A 26,435-nucleotide genomic window follows, 5' to 3' on the forward strand; every position below is an offset into this window, starting at 1 on the left:
TGTGCAATTTACCTGATTTACATGTGTAACCATGGTAATAACTAGTTGGTTGGAAAATGAGCCTTGTGAAAAATTTCAGTGGAAACTGGGGGAAAAGATAATTGTTGAAATTTTCCACTAAACAGTTTGACTTTTCAGTGAAACTGAAAATCAAAATATTTTGTTTCAGGAATGCTGCTATGGTACCCTATAGGAGTTGCAATTCAGGTGTTTCATGCGTCTGGTCTCCTCTGTAGTCCAGGCTCTGAGGTCAGACTGTATCTCCCACGATGCACTGTATTCTCCTCTCATGGTGAGGGGAAGTGGCCACAGTGCATCATGGGAGATGTTGTTTGCCTCAGAAGCCCATGGAGGAGGTCAGAGGCAGAGGAAACCAAGATACAACTCCCATGAGGAACCAGGACAGGATATTGAAATCAATATTTTGGGTTTTGGTCAAAATATTTGTTTTCAAATGTCTGATTTTTCAATAAAAAATCAAAATGTTCTGCAGAGTGCAGGCATTTTTCGCAAAACAATTAATTTTTTGAAAACTGAATTTTCCATCAACAATCAGTTTTGACAGTTAACTTTCATTCAGTCCTAATAATTGCACAAAAATAATGCATATAATTGTGTGTGCATTTTGCACACACAATCACATGCCAGACTAGTCTGAAAAAAATCTGTTCCTCAATCTACAGAAGGCTTTTGGGGAATATACTTATGAAAATGAAAACTATCCTTACAATTTCAATGTTGTCCTATGTCAAAGGGGACTTTTATGATGCTGTCTTTTAAAATAAAGACATTACAAACAATTTAGGGACTCCCTCCGCTCTTCTTTGTGTTGCACATGACAGATAAGAAGGGTTTAAACTGCTGCCTATTTTATATGTTTAAATTACAACTATAGGAAACAGCTGCTTTTCCCTATAGAGGCCCAGATCTAGCGCTCTGCATGCAAGATAGGTGAGTTAGGAGCCCTTGAGTTCTGAGTCTGGCTTTGCCACTATCTTGTTGTGTGTCCTCAAAAAGCCAGTTAGGACCAGATTTGTAAACCCTTATTAACATTCATGTGTACTTTTTGACAAGAGTAGCCCTCTGCTTTCAATGAGACAACTTGTTGAGCAAGTTACTACACGCACAGCTGAGAGTGTGGCCTTTAACCTCTTATGTCTCCATTTTCCCCATCTGTGGTGGGAAATAAATAGTTAATATTTGCTAACCACAGTTTGAATACCCGGTATTATTGTTGGCCATGTCTAACATCACATTCTCTGTCTCTTGTCATTTCTTCTTTTGCATCTCTGTTGTATATTTTTACATTGCTAGTGATTTTTAAAATAAGCTTCTGTTCTCTCCTCTGTTGCCAGAGAGCGCTGTAGGGGATCTGTGCAAACGATCTGTGGAGTCTCTTGTAAGGATGAGACTGCATGTTGCAGTTGCCGGGCTCTTCTTGCTAATTGCACATTTTATTTTTTTTAAAACTTCAGCTTGCACAGCCCCCTTCGCAGCTCCCCTTTGGCTGACCTGTGGAATGAGGCTGTTAGTCAGAGAGAGCACAATATGTTTGGGCAGCAGCTCTTTTAATCTTCTCTAGCTGACCGATATTGCATGGGTCAGCAGCCACACAGGCCAATTTTAGCTTTACCAGGACCAATGTAATTCTGCTTCATTCTTCTCATCAACTTCCCTGGACCACCTCTCACATTCATCTGTAAAAACCTAACTTCTGGGGGTAGGGGGGAAGATGCAGTAGGCACCATATTAAAACCATGTATATTTTTAATAATAACAATAACAACTTCAGAAAAGCAGAGAAAAACCCAACCCATAATTCCAGGCTCTCCTGTGTTATAAAGCGTTAATTTGCAGCCCTGATAGTTTGTGTGATATCCAACTTTTAAAACTGTCTAGCTGTGCTTTTTATGGCGTGGATGCAGGACTGAATAATTTACTGTAGCGTATGCAGTGTAACTGTAGCTGTGTCGGTCCCAGGATATTAAAAAGATTACCTCGCCCACCCTATCTCTTACTGTAGAGTAATAAATTCCAAATCTCAGATCAATGTTGTTTGCAGTTCCTGATAATTTAGTACAGTGGCACATACCTAACACAGTGAGAGGCTTTTAATAATAATGCTGAAACAAAATGGCTGTGTAGATATTGTCTAGGGAAGCAGTGTGCTATAAAACATAATGTATAGACCAATGAGTGCTGTAAAATGTCATATTTTGGCATCAGTGTAAAACCACAATTCATTTTAGGCTGACAGTCTAGGCTAGATTCAGATCTGATCTCACGTAAACCAGTGTAAATGCAGAGTGAAGCCGTTCACTTAATTGAAGTTACTCTTGATTTACACAGATGAAAGTGAGCAGGATTTGGCCCATACCCAGTAGTGAATGTCAAATGTTTGCTATATATTTTCCCCTTTGGTTGAGATATGGATATATGAATCCCAGGCGTATATAGCACTATGGTAGTGATACTATACCAACAGTTGAATAGATATTTTCATTCTAAGCCTCTATTTTCAGAGAAATTTCAAGAAATATAGGGTAACATTTTCAAAAGCACCTAAGTCCCATTTTAAAAAGTGACTTAGGCACTTAGGAATCTCATCAAAAGACAGTGACCATAAATCATACATATAACAATGAGTGCTGTAAAGAATGTATGTAGCGTACTTACATACATTTTGGTGCTTTTGAACATTTTACCCATCACCCTTGGGGTTGAAATTCCTTGTACTTGTTCTTAGCCCAAAGGTAAGTTTGGTTTTTTTTCCCCCTTGCACCTTTAGTAACATTCTTTTTTGGCCCATTTGAATGATATGATGATGAAAAGTTGTTTATGATTCACATAATAGGTGTAACTCAGCCACAAATGCTTGTGTGTATATATATATCTTTTCTCCTTATAGAGTCATCAGAAGTATTGCACGTACTCAGTGAACACGTTTCGGTGGTTTGGGGAGTCCTACATTTGAATCTCTTTACTTTTGTGCATATAATATGTTAAAATTGTAAGCCTTTTGCGGAAAGGACCATAGAATCATAGAATATCAGGGTTGGAAGGGACCCCAGAAGGTCATCTAGTCCAACCCCCTGCTTGAAGCAGGACCAATTCCCAGTTAAATCATCCCAGCCAGGGCTTTGTCAAGCCTGACCTTAAAAACCTCTAAGGAAGGAGATTCTACCACCTTCCTAGGTAACGCATTCCAGTGTTTCACCACCCTCTTAGTGAAAAAGTTTTTCCTAATATCCAATCTAAACCTCCCCCACTGCAACTTGAGACCATTACTCCTCGTTCTGTCATCTGCTACCATTGAGAACAGTCTAGAGCCATCCTCTTTGGAACCCCCTTTCAGGTAGTTGAAAGCAGTTATCAAATCCCCCCTCATTCTTCTCTTCTGCAGGCTAAACAATCCCAGCTCCCTCAGCCTCTCCTCATAAGTCATGTGTTCCAGACCCCAATCATTTTTGTTACCCTTCGCTGGACTCTCTCCAATTTATCCACATCCTTCTTGTAGTGTGGGGCCCAAAACTGGACACAGTACTCCAGATGAGGCCTCACCAATGTCGAATAGAGGGGAACAATCACGTCCCTCGATCTGCTCGCTATGCCCCTACTTATACATCCCAAAATGCCATTGGCCTTCTTGGCAACAAGGGCACACTGCTGACTCATCTTTTTGGTATGTTTGTATATATACGGTACCTAGAACAACTGGGGCTTCTAGGTGTTACTGCATCAATAATTACTGTGGTAGGTTTTTTCTCATTAGACTGTGGACAAACTGGAAGTAAAGATGTGATTAAACCTTTCTGACGCCAATTCAGACTTCAGTGGAATTTAAGCACATGCTTAACTTTAAGCATGTGCTTAAGCACCTTTCTGAAGAGGGAAACTTTCCTGAATTGGGGCGTCAGAGAAAAGAGGAATAGAGAACATCACTTCTTACATTACACACGCACACATTTTTATATTAAACAATATCAAAGAGGAAAGTCCATTGGAAATGCTTGTTATATATTTTGCTAAATGATTATCTTTCAGATATACCTTCTGTAGCACCAGGCATCTATTTTGCCAATGTGGATAGGTACCACTGACCTCTACTGGGTGGAATCAGAACTTTCCACATCTATATCATGGCCCCTGTATGGTATCTAGAGGAGAGAATAATAAATACAGACCTCTGTTTTTTGAGCAGTAGGATTAGAGTTCTGTCCCTGCTATTGCATGATGCTCAGAGTGACTGTGGTAAACAAGAAAAGTGACACATGTGATGTTCCTAGGTTTTTATGCCATCTACTGAGATGCAATACACTTAAAATATCAATATATTGATATTAATATTTTAAATGTATGGTAATGCACTACATTACATTATGCAGCATAGCTCAAATATAATGAAAATTGACAAATTTGGTGATATTCTAAATAAAATTTGTGTATTGCCACATGTATTTAACATGCAAAATATGTTGCGTAACACAACAAATTTAGGGGGAAATGTATAGTTTATGCGAACATTTTTAAAAGTGGGTACCTAAAATTACAATCACATCAGTCTCTCTATCAAATGTATTTACATATTATGCATATATGATATGGAAAACTAAAATCTGAATTTTGTCCTTCAGAACCTCTCAGACTCAGGTCTCTTTGTACTTTTTCTTCAAAAGCCATAGAACCTCTGGGTAGCCTGGTAGGTGAGGTTTTTGACATACAAGGCCCATATAAATCCATTGTACAATGAGTGATGCAGAGTTGCAGGAATTGTGTGGGGAAATGCACATTTGGCCACATGGAAATTCAGATGTACTGTCTTCTATAGAATAGCATGCATCTGCATGTGTGCTTATCAGGAAGCAGGTAGGGGGGAAAGTGAACAAGCCCTATAAAATAATAATTTTATAATTGCCTTCAAGGATTTCATTGCACTTTACAAACACTGAGCCTGTTTACAGATGGGGAAACTCAGGCCTTGGGAATTGGCTTGTCCAAAGTCACGCAGGAAGTCTGTGACAGAATAGACTCCAAGACTCACAACTCCATGGGCAGATCCTCCACTGGTGTAAATTGTCACATCTCCATTGACTTCACTTTCACCTGAAAATCAGTTCAAGTGCCTTCACCATTAGATCACGTTTCCCCTCTCTCTCTCTCTTTTTTTTTTTTTTTGGCTTCTGGGATAATTTTAGCCCAGGATGTTGAAGCAAGTCAAAATACAACAAATTCTCTTCAGAAGTACAGTTCCAGAAATGTCTCAGAGCCCTCTCTGGCTATACACTCTATGCTGTATTAATCATCCCTAAGGACTCCAACTGAGATAGCCAAGACATTTTTTATTCATTCGGTTTCCTGATTTTCCTCCATATCCTAAGGCTCCTTTTGTAATAGAGTTTTCTGAAACTTGGACAAGTATTGTATTAACTGTGAAATACAATAGATTAAGGGATATTGACTTAGAACAATGTTGTGCCTGTTGAAACCATATATTATCAGCCCCAGCTCTTAGCTAATTTACCAATCTATTCAGCTGAAGAAGATAAAAATACCAGTAAACATAGGAGAGGTCAAGACAACCAGACTCCTCGTCCAAATGCAGGTGTATGGGAAGGCAAGGTGGTAGGGGCCAGACAACTGCATGAAATGGGAGAAGTGCTCAATGTGCTTCAGAAAATCTTCGTTCTTGATATCAATAGGAAACATTTAAGAAATATACAACATTTGGGAATGGATATTCATTTTATAAGGGTCACTCTTTTACAGATAGAAATCAGGAGGTTTTGCTGTATATTTAGATCTGTCTTTATTTTCCATTGAACTTGAACTCATTTTATGGAAGATGTTCTTTAATAACTAGGATCAGATGGGTTTCAGAGTAGCAGCTGTGTTAGTCTGTATCCACAAAAAGAACAGGAGTACTTGTGGCACCTTAGAGACTAACAAATTTATTTGAGCATAAGCTTTTGTGGGCTACAGCCCACTTCATCGGATGCATAGAATGGAACATATAGTAAGAAGATTATATATATATATACATATACACACACACACATATACCAAGAACATGAAAAGGTGGAGTAAGAGGCTAATTAATTAAGATGAGCTATTATCAGCAGGAGAGAAAAACTTTTGTAGTGATAATCAAGATGGCCCATTTAGACAGTTGACAAGAAGGTGTGAGGATACTTAACATGGGGAAATAGGATCAGATGCTGTCTTGTGTTTCAGAGTAGCAGCCATGTTAGTCTGTATTCGCAAAAAGAAAAGGAGTACTTGTGGCACCTTAGGCAAAAACAATCCCTACTCAAAGCGGAAAGCAGGAAGAATGGACTGCTGCAGGCTCGTGCCCACTGGAGATTGGGGATGCTGTTCCACTGGAGCTCTGCAGGGCTAGGCTTAGGATCTTTAGAAGTGGGGTGGAGAAAGCAAGAAATGGAGCCAGCAATCAGTTCTTCTCTGCAGGGTGCTTTGCTCCTGACTCCATCGATTACTGAGCAAAAATCTATCCCTTAGAGAAGAAATAGCCCTCCTCTCTGCGGCTGATTCTAAGCAACTGTGAGGGGAGTCAGCCAATGTTAGCTTGGCTCCTGAACATTCAGTGCACCTGGGTAGCAAATGGTACCTCCACACCTCACCAGTTCAGCTATTACACTGTTAATATGGAGTGATCAGAGTTTCCTGACTTCCTTCTGCAGCAGCATATGTCTTATTTAAACACACAAGGGAAAGACACAACTTACTAACAAAACTGTTTTATGCCAGCTGCCTGAGCAGCAGTGACTCTCCCGTGCAGTAGGTCTTCCTATTTGGGTTTGCTCAGTAGGGTGGGAAGACAATATGTAAATAAAGTCATGAAATCAATGCAAGTAGACACATGCAGGGCAAACAGTACACACTGTTACACCTTGCACTGCTTCTAGAGGAGGGAGGACTAGGAATGATTACTCATGTTCAAGGGGAAGGGTGGAGTTCTCTGTTGGAGTGAAGTTCATCCCATTCTCGAGACACTGCCCTATAGTCCAAGTTTCAAAAAGATACCCCTGAAGACCAAATATTGTGCCTTTCCGCCAAATGGTGTTCATTATTTAGGTACTCTTCTGCACAGACTGCCACCCCCCTCTCACAACTCGGCACCGCTTTAGAGAGAATGCCTCCTTGTGCATCCCAGTAGCACAAGGGGCAGAGAATAATTTGCAACACCCCTTTATGGGGTACAACATTCTCTCTGCTGCACAACTGGCTGGCTCCTTGGGGCTGAGAAGGCAGAGCCATTGCTCCTTCCACTCCCCGCTGCCTTTTCAGTGCGTTGCTCCCAGCGGAAACAAATTAGTCGCAGCCCTGACACGCCTCTGAGCGCGGGGACTGCCATTCTGGGTAGCCCCTCCATCTACACCCTAGCCCAAGTACAGAGACTTGTGCTAGCTCAGCTTGGGTGAGCTGCATAACAGGGGAAGCATCGTTAGCGGCCTAAAAGGGGAAGCTAGTTGTTTCCTCACCACCATGTATGTTTGTGAAAGGGCTAGCCACAATCTCGCCCACAGAGTTTGCGCAATGCTGAAAGCAATCTGCCTGGAAACTTTCTCTCATTTCCTGTCTGAACTGCACTTTTCAGAGGGGCTGTTTGCCTAACTAGGAGTTCAGTAAGGGGGGTGGAGGGGTGAGGAAAAACTCCATTGTCTAGAACCCTAGATCAAAGTAAAGGATGACAGGCTATTCTCAGTCAGTAACCTGAAGGTCTGTGGGTTCATGTAGAGTGCCAGAGAATCCATTTGATAAAGTCTTGGCTTTACAAAAACTTATCTGAAATTGGAAACCTGAAAACTAAAGAGGCAACTCTGTGTGCCTTGACACTTTCACAGCAGCCACAGATATAATTCTAATGATAGTTTCTTTTGTATGTTGCTGCAGAAGTGGATTAAGTTAAACAGTCTGCTGAGATTGCTAGAGACTGCATGGCCAAGAAATGAATTTCTCTTGCTCTGGTTTTATTATAAGGGTATGATTTTTTCTAGTCTATTGGTAATGTCATTTTATTATTAAACACTATTTTCAAATACATGGGGAGAAGTGCTCCTTGACATGTGAATTTTCAGATTACTGCTACTGAGTAAAATGGTTATGGTTTCCTCTTATCTCCTCATAAATTAACAGCAAATGGGACAAACTATCTCTAAAAGAGGCAGGTATTTTATTAATACCAGAGTCTAGTTTCTAATGGCTAGTAAGCATCATAATACCAATGCATTTCTCCTAGAGAAAACATTCTTCAACCTGTCAAGGCATTGAAACCTATTATCAAGTACCATGGAACAGTCAATTTCTTGAATCTTATTTATAAAGAAAATCCCACACAACTACAAAATAAATGCAAGTTTTTAACTTCAATTGTGGAACCAATTTAACTTGCTTCATATGTGCCTCCCACAATATGAAAAATAAATCAAATATCAATTTGCTGAATTAAAAAAGCTGTAAACAGGTATTTCTAGATCTGAAACTGGTTAACTTGCTTTTCCACTGAGCCCATGGTATTAAAAAGCTTATGTACTCTCTGAAAATATTCTCTGACATCAGCAGAAGTGATTAAAGCAGTGAGATTTCACCAGGTTTTCAAAGGCAGTTGACTTTTCTTTTTCCCCCCCTCATTTCCTTTTTATCTACCTAATGATTTTCCATTTTTAGCCAACAGAGTACTGACCATAAATGTCTTATGAAGATTTGCTAATATGTCTGTGTGAGGAGCTGATGATTTGTCTACTTATTGTGAAGTGTTTTTTAAAAAAGGCTGTAGCAAAAGTGAACTCTGCTGATGTTACTAGTATATGCCTGGAGAAAAATGGATTGTATCATTATGATTATGGTATGATCAGTGTGCACTAAGGCACAGTCCCTGCCTTGAGTGTCTTATAATTTAAAGAGATCAGAATTCCACCCTGAACTTCCCAAAATCCACTTGGGGAATATTTATAACTTCACCATGTCATTCTTTTCTAGGGCTTTGGGAAGGAAAGGATGAATCATTATGTTGATTTGTTTTCTATCAGTCTTAGTTTTACACTGAAATAAATCTGTCTGTAGTATATCAGAATGCAATCTGGACACGCATCCATGTAACAGTGTAATTAACATTTTTGCATGCATCTTATTGACATGCTGCTGCATCTGAAATATGAAGTGAATATAATACTTAGTTCAGTTTTTGGATACTACAGTACAACTGTGAAGACCAGAAAAGAAGTGACATGACACAGGATATACATCCTCCCCTTTCTGCAAGACTGCAAACATGCTATGATTACAACATCTAATCACATCATCAATGAGCGTATGGTATCACACTGACTGGTTACATTAAATGGCAGCTATATGGATCCCTAACCACAACAGCAAATAGTTCCTTCCTGCCTGATAGAGTGCAAGAAGATGCTTGAGGTAGGAAGAAGACTTCCACAAGGACTGACAGGATTGTAACCATGGCTATGGCTGAAACTTCATCCCTGCTATAAATGGCTACAGTACAGTGCTTTGAAAGAAAAGCGGATGTGCGCTTTATTGCTGTCTTAATTGAGAAATTAATATATCGTGAACAGGAGACACAGAGGGAATGCTATCAGGGGCTTGCGTGGTGAAAGAGCAGTGAAAATGAGGAGTTCTCTGTTCTATCACAAAGACAAATGGAACATTATTTTTTCTGTGCTGCAGACTTTATAACCTTCAGCTGCTCAAAGTGACAGGTTGCTCAGCTTGAGGAAGTAGATGTTCAAAATCTAAATGAAAATCTCTGCAAATTTTACCTACATTGGGCGGGGGGGCATATAGGGGAGAATATGTCTTTTCTCTGTGAATGTGACCAGCCTTGGAATTTGCCAATAGATCCTCTCACTCCCTTGTTTGAACCACTTCATCAGGTTCTCCTTGCCAGGGCATCAGTTTGAATATTTTGCCCTGAATTCCAGGCTGTGCTCATTTCTGCCTGAGCCTACATTTGGCTCTTGTCTCCTGTCACATTCTCCCCTCATGCCTTTTGCTTTGCCAACAGTGTTGACCTCGATGCCTCCATAGTTTTCTTCTCTCACTCCCATCTTTGCACTTTTTCCAGGCTGCCATGAATGCAATGCATGACGTTCCGAACCCACTTCTCCCAGCCAGTGTCCCATCTTCATTCAGATCTTCCCTGAAGAGTCACTTCTTCAGTGAGGCCCGCACACAATAAAAATGAAAAATAATAACTACTACTTTTTAGAAATGTCAAAGCCAACTCCTGCCTCTCGTTTGGCTAGTGCATCTCATCTTTCTACTCCTTCTTTGAGACTGTAAACTCTTTAGACTGAGGGCTGTGAAAAGAAGGGTAGTCCTGTGGTTAAAGCTCTGGACTGGTACTCAAGAGACAAGTTTACTTCTTAGCCTTACCACGTATTTCCTATGTAAGCTTGAGCAAGTCATTTAATCTCTGTAAAATAGAAGCAGCAATAGGGGTTGGTAGGGTAAATTTGCTAATATTTGTAAGGTGCTCAGACATACAGTGGTGGGGGCCTTAGGTATATAGAATAGAAGTCCCTCCTGGATATGTTCCTAGCAGGGTTTCCACGGTGGGTATAGGATGTACGGTATGTCTGCTCTGGGCATTGATGTTGGGTCTCTGATTTTGTTGGTAAGGTCTTTATTATTTGGGATATTTTCCTCATTATGAACTGATTTTTTTTTTATTAAGTGCTAATTCCTTGAAATGTGCTGTGTTCTTATAATTAGCATGCCTTCTAAATTACATCTGTAAAGGAGTCCTGTTGAGGGTTTTGTTTAATGATCTTAAGTATAATGAAGCAGGGTTTTTTATGTCTACTATGGGTATGTCTACACTACGGAATAAGGTCGAATTTATAGAAGTCGTTTTTTTAGAAATCGGTTTTATATATTCGAGTGTGTGTGTCCCCACAGAAAATGCTCTAAGTGCATTAAGTGCATTAACTCGGCGGAGTGCTTCCACAGTACCGAGGCTAGAGTCGACTTCTGGAGCGTTGCACTGTAGATAGCTATCCCACAGTTCCCGCAGTCTCCGCTGCCCATTGGAATTCTGGGTTGAGATCCCAATGCCTGATGGGGCTAAAACATTGTCGCGGGTGGTTCTGGGTACATATCGTCAGGTCCCCGTTCCCTCACTCCCTCCGTGAAAGCAAGGGCAGACAATCGTTTCGCGCCTTTTTTCCTGAGTTACCTGTGCAGACGCCATACCACGGCAAGCATGGAGCCCGCTCAGGTAACCGTCACCCTATGTCTCCTGGGTGCTGGCAGACGCGGTACGGCTTTGCTACACAGTAGCAGCAACCCATTGCCTTGTGGCAGCAGATGGTGCAATACGAGTGGTAGCCATCATCGTCATGTCCGAGGTGCTCCTGGCCACGTCGGCTGGGAGGGCCTGGGCAGACATGGGCGCAGGGACTTAATTTAGAGTGACTTGACCAGGTCATTCTCTTTAGTCCTGCAGTCAGTCCTATTGAACCGTCTTATGGTGAGCAGGCAGGCGATACGGATTGCTAGCAGTCGTACTGTACCATCTTCTGCCGGGCAGGCAAGAGATGAGGATTGCTAGCAGTCATATTGTACCATCTTCTGCCAGGCAGGCAAGAGATGAGGATGGCTAGCAGTCGTATTGTACCATCTTCTGCCAGGCAGGCAAGAGATGAGGATAGCTAGCAGTCGTACTGTACCATCTTCTGCCGAGCAGCCATGAGATGTGGATGGCATGCAGTCCTTCTGCACCGTCTGCTGCCAGCCAAAGATGTAAAAGATAGATGGAGTGGATCAAAACAAGAAATAGACAAGATTTGTTTTGTACTCATTTGCCTCCTCCCCTGTCTAGGGGACTCATTCCTCTAGGTCACACTGCAGTCACTCACAGAGAAGGTGCAGCGAGGTAAATCTAGCCATGTATCAATCAGAGGCCAGGCTAACCTCCTTGTTCCAATAAGAACAATAACTTAGGTGCACCATTTCTTATTGGAACCCTCTGTGAAGTCCTGCCTGAAATACTCCTTGATGTAAAGCCACCCCCTTTGCTGATTTTAGCTCCCTGAAGCCAACCCTGTAAGCCGAGTCGACAGTCGCCACTCCCTCTGTCAGAGCAATGGCAGACAATCGTTCCGCGCCTTTTTTCTGTGCGGACGCCATACCAAGGCAAGCATGGAGGCCGCTCAGCTCACTTTGGCAATTAGGAGCACATTAAACACCACACGCATTATCCAGCAGTATATGCAGCACCGGAACCTGGCAAAGCGATACCGGGCGAGGAGGCGACGTCAGCGCGGTCACGTGAGTGATCAGGACATGGACACAGATTTCTCTGAAAGCATGGGCCCTGCCAACGCATGCATCATGGTGCTAATGGGGCAGGTTCATGCTGTGGAACGCCGATTCTGGGCTCGGGAAACAAGCACAGACTGGTGGGACCGCATAGTGTTGCAGGTCTGGGACGATTCCCAGTGGCTGCGAAACTTTCGCATGTGTAAGGGCACTTTCATGGAACTTTGTGACTTGCTTTCCCCTGCCCTGAAGCGCATGAATACCAAGATGAGAGCAGCCCTCACAGTTGAGAAGCGAGTGGCGATAGCCCTGTGGAAGCTTGCAACGCCAGACAGCTACCGGTCAGCCGGGAATCAATTTGGATTGGGCAAATCTACTGTGGGGGCTGCTGTGATGCAAGTAGCCCACGCAATCAAAGATATGATGATATCAAGGGTAGTGACCCTGGGAAATGTGCAGGTCATAGTGGATGGCTTTGCTGCAGTGGGATTCCCTAACTGTGGTGGGGCCATAGACGGAACCCATATCCCTATCTTGGCACCGGAGCACCAAGCCACCAAGTACATAAACCGCAAGGGGTACTTTTCGATAGTGCTGCAAGCTCTGGTGGATCACAAGGGACGTTTCACCAACATCAACGTGGGATGGCCGGGAAAGGTGCATGACGCTCGCATCTTCAGGAACTCTGGTCTGTTTCAAAAGCTGCAGGAAGGGACTTTATTCCCAGACCAGAAAATAACTGTTGGGGATGTTGAAATGCCTATATGTACCCTTGGGGACCCAGCCTACCCCTTAATGCCATGGCTCATGAAGCCGTACACAGGCAGCCTGGACAGTAGTCAGGAGCTGTTCAACTACAGGCTGAGCAAGTGCAGAATGGTAGTAGAATGTGCATTTGGACGTTTAAAGGCGCGCTGGTGCAGTTTACTGACTCGCTTAGACCTCAGCAAAACCAATATTCCCACTGTTATTACTGCTTGCTGTGTGCTCCACAATATCTGTGAGAGTAAGGGGGAGACGTTTATGGCGGGGTGGGAGGTTGAGGCAAATTGCCTGGCTGCTGGTTACGCGCAGCCAGACACCAGGGCGGTTAGAAGAGCACAGGAGGGCGCGGTACGCATCAGAGAAGCTTTGAAAACCAGTTTCATGACTGGCCAGGCTACGGTGTGAAAGTTCTGTTTGTTTCTCCTTGATGAAACCCCCGCCCCTTGGTTCACTCTACTTCCCTGTAAGCTAACCATCCGCCCCTCCTCCCTTCAATCACCGCTTGCAGAGGCAATAAAGTCATTGTTGCTTCACATTCATGCATTCTTTATTCATTCATCACACAAATAGGGGGATGACTACCAAGGTAGCCCAGGAGGGGTGGTGGAGGAGGGAAGGCAAATGCCACACAGCACTTTAAGCACAGCACTTTAAAAGTTTACAACTTTAAAATTTATTGAATGACAGCCTTCTTTTTTTTGGGCAATCCTCTGTGGTGGAGTGGCTGGTTGGCCGGAGGCCCCCCCACCGCGTTCTTGGGCGTCTGGGTGTGGAGGCTATGGAACTTGGGGAGGAGGGCGGTTGGTTAGAGAGGGGCTGCAGTGGCAGTCTGTGCTCCAGCTGCCTTTGCTGCAGCTCAACCATACACTGGAGCATACTGGTTTGGTCCTCCAGCAGCCTCAGCATTGAATCCTGCCTCCTCTCATCACGCTGCCGCCACATTTGAGCTTCAGCCCTTTCTTCAGTCCGCCACTTACTCTCTTCAGCCCGCCACCTCTCCTCCCGGTCATTTTGTGCTTTCCTGCACTCTGACATTATTTGCCTCCACGCATTCGTCTGTGCTCTGTCAGTGTGGGAGGACAGCATGAGCTCGGAGAACATTTCATCGCGAGTGCGTTTTTTTTTTCTTTCTAAGCTTCATTAGCCTCTGGGAAGGAGAAGATCCTGTGATCATTGAAACACATGCAGCTGGTGGAGAAAAAAAAAGGGACAGCGGTATTTAAAAAGACACATTTTATAAAACAGTCGCTACACTCTTTCAGGGTAAACCTTGCTGTTAACATTACATACATAGCACATGTGCTTTCGTTACAAGGTCGCATTTTGCCTCCCCCCACCGCGTGGCTACCCCCTCAACCTTCCCCCCTCCCTGTGGCTAACAGCAGGGAACATTTCTGTTTAGCCACAGGCAAACAGCCCAGCAGGAATGGGCTCCTCTGAGTGTCCCCTGAAGAAAAGCACTTTATTTCAACCAGGTGACCATGAATTATATCTCACTCTCCTGAGGATAACACAGAGAGATAAAGAACGGATGTTGTTTGAATGCCAGCAAACATACACTGCAATGCTTTGTTCTACAATGATTCCCGAGTATGTGTTACTGGCCTGGAGTGGTAAAGTGTCCTACCATGAAGGACGCAATAAGGCTGCCCTCCCCAGAAACCTTTTGCAAAGGCTTTAGGAGTACATCTAAACCGCGAATGCCAGGGCAAAGTAATCCTTTCACATGCTTGCTTTTAAACCATGTATAGTATTTTAAAAGGTACACTCACCAGAGGTCCCTTCTCCGCCTGCTGGGTCCAGGAGGCAGCCTTGGGTGGGTTCGGGGGGTACTGGCTCCAGGTCCAGGGTGAGAAACAGTTCCTGGCTGTCGGGAAAACCGGTTTCTCCGCTTGCTTGCTGTGAGCTATCTACAACCTCATCATCATCATCATCTTCTTCGTCCCCAAAACCTGCTTCCGTATTGCCTCCATCTCCATTGAAGGAGTCAAACAACACGGCTGGGGTAGTGGTGGCTGAACCCCCTAAAATGGCATGCAGCTTATCATAGAAGCGGCATGTTTGGGGCTCTGACCCGGAGCGGTCGTTCGCCTCTCTGGTTTTCTGGTAGGCTTGCCTCAGCTCCTTCAGTTTCACGCGGCACTGTTTCGGGTCCCTGTTATGGCCTCTGTCCTTCATGCCCTGGGAGATTTTGACAAAGGTTTTGGCATTTCGAAAACTGGAACGGAGTTCTGATAGCACGGATTCCTCTCCTCAAACAGCGATCAGATCCCGTACCTCCCTTTCGGTCCATGCTGGAGCTCTTTTGCGATTCTGGGACTCCATCATGGTCACCTGTGCTGATGAGCTCTGCATGGTCACCTGCAAACAGGAAATGAGATTTAAAAGGTCGCAGTTCTTTTCCTGTCTACCTGGCCAGTGCATCTAAGTTGAGAGTGCTGTCCAGAGCGGTCACAATGGAGCACTCTGGGATAGCTCCCGGAGGCCAATACTGTCGAATTGTGTCCACAGTACCCCAAATTCGAGCCGGCAAGGTCGATCTAAGCGCTAATCCACTTGTCAGGGGTGGAGTAAGGAAATCGATTTTAAGAGCCCTTTAAGTCGAAATAAAGGGCTTCATTGTGTGGACGGGTGCAAATTTACATCGATTTAACGCTGCTAAATTCGACCTAAAGTCCTAGTGTAGACCAGGGCTATGAGATGGTGAGCTCCCTGCTATTCCCATTGGTGTCCTTGAATTACTTCCTATAAAATATAAAGTTTGCTTTTCTCTATATAGAATTATATTACCTTGTAATAAAAACTCTCAATAAAGAGATTGGGCCTAATAATTTCCAGTGGTGGTATGTTTTCTCCACCACTTTCCAACTCATAACCTGGCCCATGAAGAATATCGCAGCCTTATGTTGGAAAATAACACCTTGTTTGGTTTATTAGCACATTGTGGCAGGGTCATCAATAGAGAATTTATCTGCCCCTTACTAGATATAGGCCTGACCAAAATCCTGAATGTTAATAGCTCTGAGCTTTGGGAAAGTTTGGATCTGTATCAGTATTTGAATTTTGCATCTCTATTTTGTGTCAAACAAAAACCTGAGATCTGAGTCTCCTCAGTAGTCCCTGGTGGGAGAAAAGAGACAGGACTCAGCTGTATTGAATACAAAGGGAATTCTTTATTTGCGCTGCTGGCAACAAGTAGATCTTAGAATTCTCTCTAGCTCCTAGAATAAACACACACTGTGCTACTGATTGTCACTACACAGGCACACTCTCTAAGTCTGTCTGCACTGCAACCAGGGATGTAATTTGCAGCTCATGTAGACATACCCATGAGAGCTTTAATCTAGCTAGCTCATGGAAAAATAGCAGTGAGGACACGATGGCATCAGCAAACGCTGTACAAACCCTCCTCCTTTGCTGGGTACATACTTTCTTGTCCAGCCAGGGCCAGGATGTCCTCACTGCTATTTCTAGTAAGCTAATTAGATTAAAGCTAGCAAGGGTACAGCTACATGAGCTGCAGATCACAGCCCCAGTTTCAGGGGAGTCAGCCTAAGCCTGACTTGAACTTCGCAGTCAAGGAAGGGTCTGCTGATTATTTTGGTCAAGACATAAGAACGGCCATACTGGGTCAGACCAAAGGTCCATCTAGCCCAGTATCCTGGGTTCCGACAGTGGCCAATGCCAAGTGCTTCAGAGGGAATGAACAGAATAGGGAATCATCGCGTGATCCATCCCCTGTCGCCCACTCCCAGCTTCTGGCAAACAGAGGCTAGGGTTACCATCGCTGCCTATTTTGGCTAATAGCCATTGATGGATCTATCCTCCATGAACTTATCTAGTTCTTTTTTGAACCCTGTTATAGTCTTGGCCTTCACAACATCCTCTGGCAAGGAATTCCACAGATTGACTCTGTGTTGTGTGAAGAAATACTTCCTTTTGTTTGTTTTAAACCTGCTGCCTATTAAGACTTTGCATCATCTAACATGGCTCCTTTTAAAATTGCAGATCCTTCACCCCATAGCCTCACTGAAGGGAGATCCAATGACAGGTACCCCAGTTTTATATGGAGCTATATTCAGCTTTTGAGCAACAGCTCTGTGCAGGGGCCAATGTGGAGTCATCCCTCGAGGAGCACCAGAGACACTGGACCTCTCAAAGGCACAGCTCTCTAGTGCTTCCCCTTGCACACAAGGAGACTGAAATGTGCTCTGTTGGGATTAAATAAAACCTCAAGATTCTCTGCCATTTCCCCTGGTGCACCAGCCTTTCTCTGCTGTCTGGTGCAGTGGAGGCAAGGCTGTGTTCCCACTTGCACAGGCCTAGAGCAGCAGCGAGCAGTCCCTGAGCTTACCAGAGCTCAGAAAGTGACCCCTATACAACCACATAAAGGGAGCATGGTGAATTTAGGAAATATTTCGGCCTTAGCAAATTATTTTGTTTATTTTGTTGTCTTGGGGCCTGCTCTTGCAAGCCCTCTGTGTGTAGAACCTCCATTGACTCCCATGGAGATCCTGTGCAGGACTATGCCATGTTGTCAGTGGAGTGTTTTGTCTGATGTGTTATATTTGTGGTTGGTGATTTCTAATCTACAGTCATGCAGGAGTTTTTTGTCCTTCAGCTTTTGCCTATTTCTGTCCAGGTGCATGCTGTGAAGATGTAACAGTTAAGTCACTGTGAATCAACCTTGGGCATGTGATTGCCAGCTATGTGCAAAATGCCAAGATGCTGATTACAATACTGTCTGTTGGAATAGTGTTGGATCACTAGAATATTTTTTTTCCTTCCTCAGTTTGTTTCTTCCTTGCAGGTGGGTTCACACTAGGGACAAGAATCAAACCTAGAAATTAGTTTGTTTGTACAGTGTTTCTCACCAATGTGGCTAACAAAATATTTTTCTATTGGAAAATACCATTTTGTAGAAATCTTAACTTTCTGCTGGAACGTGTAGATTTTCGAAAAAATTAATTTAAAATTTTTTGGATAAAAAGCATTTTGATATTTTATTTCAAAGTGAATTTTTTAGAAATTTATTGTATATGATAAATTATGACATAACGTACAAAAATCAAATTTTGAACAAAACATCTTTATTTTATTGGAATGAATTTTGTTTTCAGAAAGATTTTGTTCCAGGAAATTTCTGGTTTTCTTCTGATTCAGAATTAAAACAAATTTTGAAATGTCAGATTTGATGGGCGACTTGACCAGATCTAAATATGGCTGTATAAAATTCAGGCTCTTTTGTGCATTCATCTACCAATTGCATCCAATCTCTGGCTTGATAAGTAGCACTGTTTTAATAAAAGTTAGAAATAAAGTGGGGTTTTTTTTCCAGAACTATTGTCAGCCATGGAACATCTCAAAAAACAAAACACCCAATGGTTCATGTCCACTTGGCTATATTCACACTCTATTTAATCCTGTCATATGTATGAGATAGTGATCTCTTTGTTTTTGCTTGTTTGCAGGATGTGTGCTTGTGGTATCAGTAATTGAACAGCTTGCAATGTTTCACAACTGTACAGCAAAAGCAGCAATAGAGAGAGTCTGCAACTATCTACCTGGTAAATATCAAATACACCATATGTTATGCTGGTACCACTGTATTTCACTGTTAATTAAAAATTCATTTGAATCTGAAAATGTTTTACCCACTACTGTTACAAAATCTACGAATAGTGTATGTGAAAGACATCAAGGGTGAAATTGTAGCTCACTAAAGTCAGTGATCACTCCCACTGACTTTAGTGGAGCCAGAATTTCACCCCAAAGATACTTGCATATAATACCCTCAGTTTGTTTACTTTGTATATTTGTCAGCACTTTAAGAATAGCCAGTTTCACTGTATATTCAGTCAGTTTCCCCTGACATTTGTGCGAGTCTTTACATAGCAACTGGGAAGATGAAAACATTTTCAGAAATAAGAAACTGTTATAAACTGTTGTAAAGTCACAAAAACTGGCAGAGGGACTAAAGGGCAGGTGTAAGACCTTCAATTACTTCAAAGTAACTTTTTAAAATGGACTAGATATATGCCATAGTGCTGGTAGGGAACCGTACCTCACTCACCCGTCCAAAACGTAACCCAGGGGCTGCACTTGTGCAACAGTAACACAATCCGCAGCATGCAGATGGCGTATCATGGGCAGCCAAGGCCTGAATGAGGTCAGGTAGGTGCTGTGCTGCCAAGGGGGAGAAGGAGAAGAGGTGCTGTTCACAAAAGGCAAGCAGGAGAGCTACCCCTCAAGGGTCATGGTAGATTCTCCATTACTGACAATTTTTAAATCAAGATTGGATGTTTTTCTAAAAGATCTGCTCTAGGAATGATTTTGGGGAAGTTCTCTGGCTTGTGTTATACCAAAGGGCAGATCAGATGATCACAATGGTCCCCTCTGGCCTAGGAATCTATGAATCTGAAGCTGTCTCTAACTTCATGAATTTAAAAAGACAGTTTAGGATTTTTCATTAAAGAGTTTTTTCATACAGTATCTTATTAATTCCATCTCTGAAAAACTAATATCTTTCTCTTTAGTCCCTAGTTTCATGGAGGATGCATGTAGAATAATAAATCTATGCTTTCTAAGGTGTGGAGAAGCATTTGCTAGAGGTCATTCGCTGAGTCAAATGAAGTCAGTCAGTTCCTGTTACATGAGACATGTTTTCATTTTTGACATCACAGGCAGATAACGATAGAGCTTCAATTATAAACCCTAATATTGCTGTTAAACTATGGTTTTCTTCTTTAAAAAAAAAAGGCTCTGTAAAGTTGACACACTGTGGTTCTATGTTTATTTTCACACAGTGAATCTATTTCAAATTTGTTCAGTGTACAAGTGATGAAATTTATTTTTAACTGCCAGACCTGTAAACTTGCCCTCTACTCTGAAGGTCAAGTTGCAGTCTTTCTGGTTTATACATCATTGTAAGTGTAAAAATTCTACAGGCCAAATTCTGCCCTCCTCTGTAGGTATATAACCCCATCATCCCTTCAAGTTACATCTGTGCAACCTCATTATCTTCAGTGAGGCACATGGATGCTATTGCTATTCCTTGAGGGAAACGTTTGACCTGGGACTAGAAATTTGTTAACAATTCTATGGATGATGCATGAGTCAGAATGCAATCAAGCCCTCTCTCTCTCCTAGATGTATAGGCTCTGCAGAGCTAATAAGAGTAAAAAGCAGTAAAACTTACTTTTATCACTCAAGTAAATAGATATTATTTTGAATGCACTCAGGGAGCAGAGCTGTTGAAGAAAAAGGTACCATTTAAGCTGAAGGAGCAATTCTATTATTATAGATACGCCTGAAGAGCCTCATGAATAACAAAAACAAAGCTAATATACAACAATTCGGTTTTCAGAGGAACTAAAGGGAGTTGGGGTTTCTGTTGGCCTAATCTAACTTTCTTTAAGGTCAGTATTCTTCACCCTCTTAAAATAAACATTTTTTACTTGAACCTCTTTCCCTTAGCAAGGCTTGTTTCTATAAAAAAGACTTCTGTGTATTCTTCTCTTTGTATCTGTGTGCATACAAACAGCAGGAGATATGTGTAAGTACAAATACTGACTGACTCTGAGGACATAATTATAAAATACTGGTCAGAGGTTGTGGTATATTGCCTGAAGCCAAATGCTAAATGTAATATGTACAATCCAAGAAGACTATATTTACCCTAAAAAAAGAACAGGAGTACTTGTGGCACCTTAGAGACTAACAAATTTATTTGAGCATAAGCTTTCATGGGCTACAGCCCACTTCATCGGAAGCATAGAATGGAACATATAGTAAGAAGAGATTATACATATCTATATACAGAGAACATGAAAAGGTGGCGAGGAAGAGGCTAATTAATTAAGATGAGCTATTATCAGCAGGAGAAAAAAACTTTTGTAATGATAATCAGGATGGCCCATTTAGACAGTTGACAAGAAGGTGTGAGGATACTTAACATGGGGAAATAGATTCAATATGTGTAATGACCCAGCCATTCCCAGTCTCTATTCAAACCCAAGTTAATGGTATCTAGTTTGCATATTAATTCAAGCTCAGCAGTTTCTCACTGGAGTTTGTTTTTGAAGCTTTTCTGTTGCAAAATTGCCACCTTTAAATCTGTTACTGAGTGGCCAGAGAGGTTGAAGTGTTCTCCTCCCGGTTTTTGAATGTTATGATTCCTGATGTCAGATTTGTGTCCATTTATTCTTTTGCGTAAAGACTGTCCGGTTTGGCCAATGTACATGGCAGAGGGGCATTGCTGGCGCATGATGGCATATATCACATTGGTAGATGTGCAGGAGAACAAGCCCCTGATGGCGTGGCTAATGTGATTAGGTCCTATGATGGTGTCACTTGAATAAATATGTGGACAGAGTTGGCATCGGGCTTTCTTGCAAGGATAGGTTCCTGGGTTAGTGTTTTTGTTGTGTGGTGTGTGATTGCTGGAGAGTATTATTTGCTTCAGGTTGGGGGGCTGTCTGTAAGCGAGGACTGGTCTGTCTCCCAAGATCTGTGAGAGTGAGGGATCATTTTTCAGGATAGGTTGTAGATCTTTGATGATGTGCTGGAGAGGTTTTAGCTGAGGGCTGAAGGTGACAGCTAGTGGTGTTCTGTTATTTTCTTTGTTGGGCCTATCAGGGTTTCCTTCCCCACTCTGAACTCTGGGGCACAGATGTGGGGACCAGCATGAAAGACCCCCTAAGCTTATTTCTACCAGCTTAGGTTAAAACTTCCCCAAGACACAAAATTCCTTGTATCTGGGATTCAGTATGTTACCACCACCAAGCGATTTAACAAAGAATTAGGGAAGAGACACTTGGAGACGTCTTCCCCCCCCAAAAAAAATATCCCACCAAGCCTTGCATCCCCTTTCCTGGGGAGACTTGAGAATAAACAAGATGAGCACAGACCAGCCTTGGGTTTTTAGGACCCTAAAAACCCAATCAGATTCTTAAAAAAACAGAACTTTATTAGAAGAACAAAAAAAGATAAAAGAAACACTCTGTAAGATTAGAATGGAAGATAATCTCACAGGCAGTCAGATTCAAAACATAGAGAATCCCTCTAGGCAAAACCTTAAGTTACAAAAAGACACAAAAACAGGAACATACATTCCCTCCAGCACAGCAAATTTCACAAGCCAAAAACAAAAGAAAATCTAGCACATTTTCTAGCTAGATTACTTACTAACTCTGTAGGAGTTGGATTGCTTTCTTTCTTGATCTGTCCCCAGCAGAGGCATCATACAGACAGACAGACAGACAAAGCCTTCCCACACTCCCAATTTGAAAGTATCTTGTCCCCTTATTGGTCAGGTGCCAGCCAGGTTACTTGAGCTTCTTAACCCATTTCAGGTAAGAGGATTTTATAGTACTGTATCAGAGCTTCTTAACCCCTTCCCTTTATATTTATGACAGGGGCTGTCCTGTAGTAGGTGACTTCTGGGTACTCTTCTGGCTCTGTCCATCTGTTTTTTCACTTCAGCAGGTGGATATTGTAGTTTTAAGAATGCCTGATGGAGATCTTGTAGGTGTTTGTCTCTGTCTGAGGGATTGGAGCAAATGCGGTTATATCTTAGAGCTTGGCTGTAGACAATGGATCGTGTGGTGTGCCCTGGATGGAAGCTGGAGGCATGTAGGTAAGTATAGCAGTCAGTAGATTTCTGGTATAGGGTGTTGTTTATGTGACCATCGCTTATTAGCACAGTAGTGTCCAGGAAATGGAACGCTTTTGTGGATTAGTCTAGGCTGAGGTTGATGATGGGATGGAAATTGTTGAAATCATGGTGGAATTCATCAAGGGCTTCTTTTCCATGAGTCCAGACGATGAAGATGTCATCAATGTAGCGCAAGTAGAGTAGGGGCATTAGGGGACGAGAGCTAAGGAAGCATTGTTCTAAGTCAGCCATAAAAATGTTGGCATAGTGTGGGGCCATGCGGGTACCCATAGCAGTGCCGCTGACTTGAAGGGGTATAAATTGTCCCCAAATGTGAAATAGTTATGGGTGAGGACAAAGTCACAAAGGTCAGCCACCAGGTTTGCCATGACATTATCAGGGATACTGTTCCTCACGGCTTGTAGTCCATCTTTGTGTGGAATTTTGGTGTAGAAGGCTTCTACATCCATAGTGGCCAGGATGGTGTTTTCTGGAAGATCACCGATGGACTGTAGTTTCCTCAGGAAGTCAGTGGTGTCTCGAAGATAGCTGGGAGTGCTGGTAGCGTAGGGCCTGAGGAGAGAGTCCACATAGCCAAACAATCCTGCTGTCAGGGTGCCAATGCCTGAGATGCTGGGGCATCCAGGATTTCCAGGTTTATGGATCTTGGGTAGCAAATAGAATACCCCTGGTCGGGGTTCTAGGCATGTGTCTGCACAGATCTGTTCCTGTGCTTTTTCAGGGAGTTTCTTGAGCAGATGATGTAGTTTCTTTTGGAAATCCTCAGTGGGATCAGAGGATAATGGCCTGTAGAATGTAGAGTTAGAGAGCTGCCTACCTCTTGTTCATATCCCACTTATTCATGATGACGACAGCACCTCCTTTGTTAGTCTTTTTTATTATCATGTCAGAGTTGTTCCTGAGTCTGTTGATGGCATTGTGTTCAGCATGGCTGAGGTTATGGGACAAGTGATGCTGCTTTTCCACAATTTCAGCCTGTGCACGTCGACGGAAACAATCTATGTTGAAGTCCAGTCTGTTGTTTCAACCTTCAGGACGAGTCCACACAGAATCCTTCTTTTTGTAGGGTTGGTAGGAAGGTTCTGTGGGTTAGTATGTTGTTCAGAGGTGTGTTGGAAATATTCTTTGAGTCGGAGACGTCAAAAGTAGGATTCTAGGTCACCACAGAACTGTATCATGTTCGTGGGCCTGGAGGGACAAAAGGAGAGGCCCCGAGATAGAACAGTTTTATGTTACTGCTATTCCCCCTAGAGCCAGTCATTATTTGTTTTGTTATGCCATTGGATATTTATATGCTGAGCTTCTTATGCTCATAAGGAATTTTGTGTGCATAGAAATGGCTCTAGCTAGCCAGCTCCCCAGTGTCTACTTTCTAGAGTTGATTGCAAGCCAAACCAACCCCTCCTCCTAGCTGCTTGTGAGACTGAACCAACCAGTTATCTCTTCTTGGGCAAGAGACATTGTACAAACCTGCTGGCTTGTCTCCTCAACGGGAAACATTAGAGGATGCTGTCAGCTTTTGTCCGCCATGGGAGATGTTGGGGAAGCCAGCTATTTTCTCTTACAGGACACTTCAAAGAGCCAGCTGGCTTGCTGGCTAGCTTTACCAAGGGTATTTTAATCAGTGATGGTAGCAGACATGGGATTGTGTTTATCCACTGCATGTGCCCTTTCAGGAGGGCAATAGCAAGATCTAATTCTGGTCAGGAGACCCATTTTTAACCAGCAGATTGATTATAAAAATCCAATCAAAAGAAATTATGTGGCAAAGGAGGCAAATAAATGAGTCTAATAACTTAATTGAAATAAAATATTTAACATGGGATAAGAAGGGTAAGCTGCAGTAGCTCTTGCAGCTATCATCAGCACCTTATCATTAAGAGGTAGTTGGGTATTTAATTTATGTACTCACAGCTACATTGTTAAACCTTTGGGGCCTGGCTCTCCCTTCACTTATACAGGTTTTACACTGATGTCACTCTGTTCACATCAGTGGAATTACTCCTGATTTACTCTGGTGGGAGTGAGAGGAGAGTCAGATCCAGTGCTGTCTTAAAACCTAGCGGTGTTTTGGAAGGAAATACTTTTTGTCTGGGGAAGAACCTCAGAATAGACCACTCCAGCTGGATGTTGGTTCTGATAAATCTGATTGGGTGAGGAAAGATAGCTACTTTGATTGGTGGATCCTAAGTGTTTATTTGGGCACATCAAGACGGACAGGAGAGAGATACATAGGAGTTTGCGGAACAGTGTTTAAGGGGGAGGTGACTGGAGACTTGGACATAGCTACTTTCTAGAGTCCTAGGAGTTGTGGGCTTTATTCTTGCTTATGTATTTTGCCACATTTACCATATACATACCTGTGTAAATGCACCTTTATTTTAATGTCTGGCTATGAGTCGTGCTTCACTGCTTATTAATAAGCAAAAACTGATATCCAGTTGTTGATTACAAGATACAGGAGACTGGTAGGCATTACAGCCCCAATTGAGTAGTACATCCCTGTTCAGCACATCTCTTAAGCACTTGGTTAAAGTTAGCCACATGCTTAAGTGCTGTACTGAACAGAGATGCATTTAACAATATGTACCAGTGCTTTGCTGAATCAGGCCTGAGTCCAATTATATGCAGGAACTACTCCCATTCCTCCACAGAACTACAAGATCAGACCCTAGTATTAGATTGTAACTGGATTCAAACTCAAGTTTCTCTCACAGCAGTGCACCGCTTTTCCCTCAAGGCTAATATATGATAGTCCAAGTACTTGTCTTTTTCAGTAAATATGTTGCTAAAGACTTTTTTTATAAACCGTATTTCGATGTGTATCCTTATTTGTTCAACTTAAAAGAATGAGATTTTAGCAAGTATTTAGAAAGGCCATAGTAATGTGAAAGATGAAAGGAAAAAGGAACACGATAGCTATTTGCTAAACTATAATTACTCCTTCTGTTATTCATTGCAAAATTATTTCTGTACTAAAGATATGAGTTTTTTACCTGCATAAATACTTGAAGACATTAGGTAATTCCAGCAGTAATATGAACTCATACATCATTTTCTGCACATTGATTTATCTGTTTTGCTTTCTTTTTGAGTTACAGTATAAGATAACAAGTGCTTTGTCCTTAAACTACTTAGAAGATGCTCTTTAATAAATATTATGATAATTCTTAGCGCTTACATTATGCTATTCATCATTGCACTTAACAAACATTAATTCTCACTATAGTTCTGTATGACTCACCTACTAACACACAAAGAGTCAGAGCCTTGGTTAGAAGAATTTTCTGGTTCACAGTCATGTGCTGAAACCACTGACTGAGCACATGCCTTTCTCTAAAATAACCTGATATTTACCTTGACAGAGCAAGTCCAGCTGTGTTTCATGGGTTTGTAAAACTATCTTTAATTATGTTCCATTGTTTCAAAAATGTATGTTTTCCAGAAATACTGAACTTGCAAGGCATTTGTTACTTGGTAGCTGAGCTTTATGGGCCAGAACTAATTAAACTGTAAGTACTAATTAAACTGTAATTTTTCATCTAAAGTTTGCTTGTTTTAAGGGATTGTTTTTGGTTTTTAATGTACTGATGTATTGTCAGTGTGAATTGCGGGGGTTTCACTCTTCAAGTTCCATTAGTATGAGAGTGAGAATAACTCTTTTTTATATATAAGGTGTTCCAGAGAGACACTC

The 26,435-nt window shown here is 42.2% G+C and overlaps 1 protein-coding gene across 5 annotated transcripts in view; it reads left to right on the forward strand.

Annotated features, from left to right (window-relative positions):
* The window catches only part of AOAH (acyloxyacyl hydrolase), a 135,576-nt gene that overhangs the window by 3,820 nt on the left and 105,321 nt on the right, over positions 1-26,435 (forward strand). For 4 of the 5 annotated variants that reach the window (XM_073332890.2, XM_073332885.2, XM_073332887.2 and 1 more), the window contains exons 3-4: positions 18,537-18,632; positions 26,187-26,253. In XM_073332890.2, the coding sequence (XP_073188991.2) occupies positions 18,537-18,632; positions 26,187-26,253 (163 nt within the window). Of the gene's footprint in view, positions 1-18,536; positions 18,633-20,413; positions 20,484-26,186; positions 26,254-26,435 lie in introns of those variants that run through there. The other variant, XM_078851698.1, reaches the window with a different exon arrangement.

This window comes from Lepidochelys kempii, chromosome 2 (genome assembly GCF_965140285.1).
Source record: "Lepidochelys kempii isolate rLepKem1 chromosome 2, rLepKem1.hap1, whole genome shotgun sequence".
In the NCBI taxonomy this organism is placed as follows: Eukaryota; Metazoa; Chordata; order Testudines; family Cheloniidae; genus Lepidochelys; species Lepidochelys kempii.